Genomic DNA, 7413 nt, shown 5'->3' with positions numbered 1-7413 from the left:
TGGCTCAAGTGGTAGAGCGCTAGCCTTGAGCTGAAGAGCTGAGGGACAGCGCCCAGGCCCAGAGTTCAGGCCCCACGACCGGACCCCCCAAAAAATAAAAAATAAAAAAAAAATCCAAGTGCCTCTCTTCTTTTTGTTTCACCATGGACACCATGGACATGCGTCCTCAGGACACATCAATAAATGACAGTAAATAAAACAATTCTGTGGGCTGCAAAAAGGGTGGAATCAAAAAAAAATAATGTAGGGCTGGGAATGTGGCTTAGTAGTAGAGTTGCCTGCCTAGCATGCATAGAGCCCTGGGTTCAATTCCTCAGTACCACATAAACAGAAAAAGCTGGAAGTGGTGCTGTGGCTTAAGTGGTAGAGTGCTAGCCTTGAGCAAAAGCTCAGCCAGGCCCAGGACTGGCTGTGTGTGTGTGTGTGTGTGTGTGTGTGTGTGTGTGTGTACACACAGAGATGTACATATATACATGTATGTATATATAGTTATTATGAAGATGATGTACAGAGCTTACAGGTATGTAAAGTTAGGTTAAGTTAGGTAAAGAGGGAAGTGGTGCTGTAGCTCAAGTGGTAGAGCGCTCACCTTCAGCTGAAGAGCTGAGGGACAGTGCCCAGGCCCAGAGTTCAAGCCCCATGACCGACAAAAAATTTAAAAAAAAAAACTTAGGCAAAGAGTACATTTTTTGGGGGGACAATGTTACCCCTCCCCTCCCTTTCTCCCAGTTTTTCCCTCCTGTCCCCACCCACAAGTTGCAGTTCACTTGTAGCACTGTGTCTAGTAGCATAGTATCTGCTGCATTTGTTCACCCTTTGTCCCTCCATTATCCTCCTAAAGACAGATAAACGAACAACCAACACAAACAGAAAGCAACAAAGAAAAGAAAAACCCTCTTGTTCATTTCCTGGAGTTCATTTCAGTAAATACTATTTTAAATTACCAGATGCCCATATAGGCATTGCACCTTTGAAGGGTGGACATTTTTAAGTTGAACTCTCAAAACTTTCAAGGTAAGTAGGCAGATGTGCAGAGGGAGGAGGGACAACAAACCACTTAAGAGATGACTCTCTGGAACAGAAAGGGGTGAGAACACAGTACTACTTCCTCTCAAATCACTAAAACCTGTGAGTTCCCACCTAGCAGTTTCTGCAAAGCACGAGGTGAATGCGGGGAAGCGGGAATGTAGGTGCTGGGCCTGGGCTGCCCAAGGTTCTGTGGAGCCTGGAAGCGGCACCCTTTCCCACAACACAGGCCACAGGTCACACCTCCTTCTCCCCAGTCACCTGCCCCGAGGGCAGGCTACACTCCACCGAACAGACCAACCCCCTTCCCTTGTCACCCGCTCAGGGGAGAGACCTCACTCCTCCCTTGTCACCTGCCCAGAGACCACACACACACCCCTGCCTCGTCACCAGCGAGGACGTCACACCCCGGGCCCTAATCACCTGCTCAGAAGAGGCCAAATTTTCTCCCTTCACCTCCCTAGTGTTTCCTTGGCACCGGCCGGGAGGCCACCCTGACACGCTTGTCACCTGTCCGGAGGCCACACCCCCTTGTCACCTGCCCGGAGGCCACACGTCCCCAACCCAGGCTCTCCACGCAAGGCCGCAACAGAGGGCGACCACCGAAGCCAGGCCCTCCCGGCCCCGGCGGCCCTGGCCTCCTCCCAGCTTCCCTCCCGCGAATTCCCACGGCAGAGGTTGTGGCCGGGGCCATTGCCGGGGCTACTTCACCTCAGCTTCCCGCCATCGTCGCGACCCGCCCTGGAACTCCAAGGAGCCGGCCTGCGGACGGCCGGGAACCTGGAGCAGGCGGAGACGGGGCCAGGGATGAAGTCAGCACTCACCGGTAGCCGCCCAGAGGAACCAGTTCTTTCACTCTCTCTCCGCCATCTTGGCAGGACGTCACTGCGCCACGCTCCGCCTCTCCCTCCAGCCTCCCGGCGACGTCACATCCGGTTCCATCCTCACGGCGATCTAGGACGCTCCGGAGCCCCGGCAGGTCCGGGCCACCGGCACAGCTGCGCGTCTCCAGCATGCTACAGTCCCCTCGAAACAGCGGGCATCAGAAGTGCGAGAAGTCAGGGATCGTTCGCCGCTCCGCACTCGTCTCCCTCACGCTGAGCGCTCCGGTCGGCCTGAGTTCTCCGGTCCTGCCGCTCAGCCGGCTTCTTCCGGAGCCGCGCCGCACGGTGCATGCTGGGACTTGTAGTTCTTGATCTCGTCCCGTCTTCCTCCCCAGCTTCTGGCCCCTCCCCGTGGAAGCTGCTGCTTTGTGCACTCTGGCCCGCGGCCGTGGAGATTGTACTCGCTGAGACCCATCGCCTCTTCCCCGTTTTCGTATCCCAAAACTCATAGGACCCTCTGGGTTTTGTTTGCGCCAGCCAACAGGACCTCACCTTCCAAGATGCCCTTACCTGGTGATAGAAGTCTCAGACGCACGAAAGCGAAGCATAGCAGTGGGGCAGACTGCACATGCGCAGCGCGAGAGGAAGGTGGGCTCCCACACCGGAAAAGGTTTCCTCGCCCCTGGATCAGATCACTTAATTCGATTATCTGCATCCACTGGAGGGTTTTGTAGAGGGAAGGTTAGTGTACACAGAAGTTGTTGGGAACAATATTTTGTTGATAGGTTCAGGCAGCTTTCTCCTTGAGTGGCGGTGGATATTCTAAATCTCAGAAAACCACCACTTCTTAAAAGTTTCGCTGTGCCGGGCGCCGGTGGTTCGCGCCTGCAGTCCTAACTACTCGGGAGACTGAGATCTTCAGATCTCAGTAGCAAGTGTGTAAGTGAAAGTGAATGGCAGAGGACAAATACTATTTAAAAAAAAATACTTGGTGTCTGTATAAAAAGAGCATAAGAAAGCTCATAGAAGGGTACTGGGAACAGGGAAAGACCACAGTAGATAATCTGATCATATGCGCGCCGTGATTTGCCACGGTGAAGCTTCTTTGTATAATTCATATATGCAAAAACTGGCAAAATAAAACAGCCTCTATTGGGGAGTTGAAGGGCCCAACGTTGAGGGTGAATCTGGTTAAAATATTTTCTTTGCATATGTGACAATAAAACGCTGAAACTTGTTGAAATTGTTTCAAGAAGGGCAAGGAAATGGTTAAGGGAGGGTTGGAAGAGTTTCTGCAGGGTACATTGCTTGTATGGAAGTGTCACAATGAAACCTCCTGCTGTATAACTAATGACTAATAAAGAAAAAAATGTGTTTTTGCCATAAGGAATTTACTCATTCCTTCGTTTTAATGAATATTCCCAACCTGAATTAGTCCTTTGTTCTAAGATTTCCCTACCAGAATCTTTTTGCTGCCGATATACCCATTTCTGTTTGGGTCATATTTGTAAGTGAAACCACACCCGTTGTGTTCACAAGGAAAATTGTGAGGCCGGTTCTCAATTTCTTCAGTATAAAATCGCCTTGCTTTTTTTGATGATATATTCAGAAATATTTGTGAATTTAACATATACAGTAAGAATACAACTGTATGCCCGAGTTTCAAGGGAAAAGTTCATCTCGAGGGGAAAACTACGTGACAGAATACTTAGGTGGCAAAGCAGGCAAATGTAATGCTGTTTGACCTCTTCTAGACTACACGTTTCGCAATATTACCCTAGTTGCAAATCTAATTCAGTTTTTTTTTAATCTGGGGTGTTTCTGATGGGCAGTCCTTCAGACTGCACGTCTGGTAAAACCAAAATCTAACATGCAGCCTAAACGTTCACATTTCACAAATTGTCAAGATCACTCTTTTGAAAATAAGCCAAGTACCCAATAATAAAATCAAGTGAGAAAAGGGACACCAGCTGTTTCCGCCCGGTTTCGAACCGGGGACCTTTCGCGTGTTAGGCGAACGTGATAACCACTACACTACGGAAACGGAGCTGTCTCTGGGTGTTCTGGAACTCGTTGATATCTCTGTCATACTGTGCATTTTGCCGAAAGGCAAATTTAAGTGATCTTTCTATGGGATGGTGGTGATGTGGAACCCCAAAGACCACGGCTTAAACGGTGTGTTAAAACGACCTCAAAAGCTTGAATTTGCGTACGGCTTTCTGAAAGGCGCAGTCGCCGCGTCTGTAGAAACCAGGTAATCCCTGGTCGTGCTCCTTTGGAGGTGCTCCCCCCAGGCCCCCAGAGAAGCTCTTGATTACACTTCCTTCCCCCGGGTCCCGCGCAAAAGCCCGGGGCGAGTTACCCGGTTTCTTCTGCAAGGGAGGGCGGAGGCTCAGGTTCTAGCGCTGGCGACTGGCGCCCAGTACCCAACCCCCTCTTATTAGCCGGGAAAAAACACATACACACATACACACAAGCATGCATACACATATGCATGCATGCATACACACACACACACATATACATAGAAGCAAAGCCCAGGGCGCAACCTCTGTGGGAGGGACGCGCGCCCGCCCTCTCGGCGAGCAACCTCAGATTCCAAAGATGCTCTTTTTCACACACGGGGAGCGTTTTTGTTTTCTGGATCTAAACTTCCTATGAGTATTACTTTTCCTAAAAAGAGGCAGACACATCCTTACACTTAAAAAAAAGGTTGGCAGGTGAAGATCAGCTCCTGCGGATCAGGAAAAATACAATCCCGAGGCTGACATTTTAACTGAATATTTATGTACAGAACTACATTTGCACGTTCTCGCGGTGTATGTTATCTAGAATACAGAATACATCTCGCCAGAGGAAATCCAAGGCATCGCTCAGCACACAGGCACGATCGTGGACGTCTCAGAACTCGTCTGCACTTGGCACTGCTTCCCTTCTCGGGTTAGAAGCGGAGCACTTGAGACGGCACGGCTGGTTTTCCTCTCGGGCGCGCTCCCCGGGTTTCCCGCGGGCCCGGAAACGTACCCCGGTTCGCTCGACTCCGGCGGCGGCGTTGGGAAGGGGCAGACGCGCGTGGAGGGGAGTCAGCTTTTCCGGGTATTGGGGTCCGGGGGGGGCGCGGAGCGCGCGGATAGCGCAGCCCCCCGCGCCCTGTGATCGCAGGAGAAGACTATGGTCACTGTCTGGGGACCCCCCCCCATCTCCCCGGGGTCCCCTCCAGCCCGGCTCCCGCCCCGTAGGCTCCTTTGTGACGCGGCGTTCCAGGCCCCGGGCCCGGCACAGCCCAGAAGAGGGGCGGCCGGACGGCTGTGCGCGGCGGGGGCAGCGGCATGAGCGGCTACCAGCTCCCGGTGGTGATCGACAACGGCTCGGGGACGATCAAGGCGGGCCTGGCGGGGAGCCGGGAGCCGCAGTTCCTCTACCCGAACATAGTCGGCCGCGCCAAGGGCCCGAAGGGAGCGGAGGGCGCCCAGGATCTGTGTGTGGGCGACCAGGCGCAGGACCGGCGGGGCGCGCTGTCCATCAGGTGCCTCGCCCGAGCGGCGGGGCGGGAACAGACGGCGGGGCCCGGAGCGCGGGGACGGGGGCGGGACCGGGGCGTGGCGGGGGACGGGACCGCGGGGGCCCAGGAGCCGGGGACGGGGGAAGGACGGGGGACCCAGAGCCCGGGAGCGGGGTGACACACAGGATCAGGTCTTGGGACCTGGAAGTCTCAGCCGGTTCCCCTTGTTGAAAACTGCACCCTAGGCCACTGATCGCCTTGGGTATCCAACGTGGAAAGGCTGAACTTCGTACAAATGCTTAGAAAGTCATCGTGTACAAGTTCATTTAAGAATGTTACAGTTTAGGTGCTTTTTCATTTTGAGTTTTCAGTTAGTTGACATTACAACCATAAATAACGGAGTGCTGGTGGCTCATGCTTGTAATCATAGCTATTCAAGGAGGCTGAGATCTAGGATCTGGGTTCAAAGCCAGTCCTATCATGAAAGTCCATGGACACTGATCTCCAACTATCCAATAAAAAGCCAGCATTTGCTGTGGCTCAAATGGTAGAACACCAACCCTGAGCGAAAAGATGGAGAGTGCCCAGCCCCCAGTGTAAGCCCCCATTACCTCTGCACAAAAAATAAGATAGTATAATAATGTGGGATTTCCCAAATGTTGTAAAGTCACAAGCTTCCAAAGGGGGAAAAGGTGGGGAGGAATAATTGATTGCAGAGAAACGTAGCTGAGCTCGCGTTTGGTGAGTTAACTGCCCATGAAGGGACTGTTAGGAACAGCAGTTCCTCCAAGATTTGAATGAAGATAGTAGAAACTGGAACACTTACTGCCTCTATTGCTCTCCATCCAGCTATCCAGTGGAGCGTGGACTCATTACTTCTTGGGGAGACATGGAGGTCATGTGGAAGCACATCTTTGATTACAACCTCAAGTTAAACCCCTGTGATGGCCCAGTCTTGATTACCGAGCCTGCCCTGAACCCTCTAGCCAGTAGGCAGCAGATCTGTGAAGTGTTTTTTGAGAATCTGGGTGTTCCTGCCTTCTATATATCCATCCAAGCCGTGCTAGCGCTCTTTGCTTCTGGCTTCACTAGTGGCTTGGTGCTGAATTCGGGGGCTGGAGTTACCCAGTCTGTGCCCATCTTTGAGGGTTACTGTCTGCCTCATGGTGTACAGCAGCTAAATCTAGCAGGTGCTGATTTCACCAACTATCTCATGATGTTATTGAAGAACCACGGTATCATGCTGCTGAATGCTTCAGACAGAAAGATTGTCACCAGCATCAAGGAGACTCGTTGTTACGTGGCTTTGAACTTCGAGGAGGAAGTGGCCAAGCAGTCGAGTGTTTTGGAGAAAGAGTACACACTACCGGATGGGAAGGTCCTCAAGCTCAAAGACGAGCTGTTTCGATGTCCTGAAGTTCTCTTCTCTCCGTGTCTCATGAACCTTGATGTTCCTGGCATCGACAAGATGTGCTTCAGCAGCATAATGAAATGTGATGCGGATCTGAGGAATTCCTTCTTCTCCAATATTATCCTTGCAGGAGGATCAACCTCCTTCCCTGGTTTAGAAAAGCGGCTGGTTAAGGATATAGCAAAGATGGCACCTGCTAATACTTCTGTGCAGGTTACCGCTCCCCCAGAAAGACAACTCTCAGTGTGGATGGGAGGTTCCATTCTTGCATCCCTGTCTGCCTTCCAGGACATGTGGATCACCACTGAAGAATTCAATGAAGTTGGACCCAATATAGTACACCAAAGATGCTTCTGAAATACAGATGAAATGGTTCAAAGAAAAATGTTTTGAGTATTTGTGGCAAAACTTTGGATAGTATAGGTTTCCTGGATGAATGGAAATGACTTGTTATTAGTCATATCTGTTTTTTTTTGTCGGTCGTGGGGCTTGAACTCTGGGCCTGGGTGCTGTCCCTCAGCTCTTCAGCTCAAGGCGAGCGCTCTACCACTTGAGCTACAGCACCACTTCCGGTTTTCTAGTGGTTTATTGGAGATAGGAGTCTCACAGTCTTTCCTGCCCGGGCTGGCTTTGAACCGCGATTCTCAGAT

General features: G+C 51.6%; 1 protein-coding gene and 1 non-coding gene across 2 annotated transcripts; one reads left to right on the top strand and one right to left on the bottom strand.

Annotated features, from left to right (window-relative positions):
• Positions 1–3821: 3821 nt before the first annotated feature.
• Trnav-aac lies at positions 3822–3894 on the bottom strand. The gene has a single exon. It is a non-coding gene; the product is annotated as a tRNA-Val (tRNA).
• Positions 3895–4684: 790 nt separating this feature from the next.
• Positions 4685–7120, top strand: Actrt3 (actin-related protein T3). The gene is made up of 2 exons (XM_013016196.1): positions 4685–5376; positions 6202–7120. The coding sequence occupies exons 1-2, from the start codon at positions 5180–5182 to the stop codon at positions 7118–7120; spliced, it is 1116 nt and encodes a 371-aa protein (XP_012871650.1). The 5' UTR covers positions 4685–5179.
• Positions 7121–7413: the final 293 nt, after the last annotated feature.

Source organism: Dipodomys ordii, unplaced genomic scaffold, assembly GCF_000151885.1.
Source record: "Dipodomys ordii isolate 6190 unplaced genomic scaffold, Dord_2.0 Scaffold30, whole genome shotgun sequence".
Classification (NCBI taxonomy): Eukaryota; Metazoa; Chordata; class Mammalia; order Rodentia; family Heteromyidae; genus Dipodomys; species Dipodomys ordii.
The sequence above is the reverse complement of the archived record's forward strand: the minus strand, read 5'-3'. Positions and strand labels throughout refer to the sequence as shown.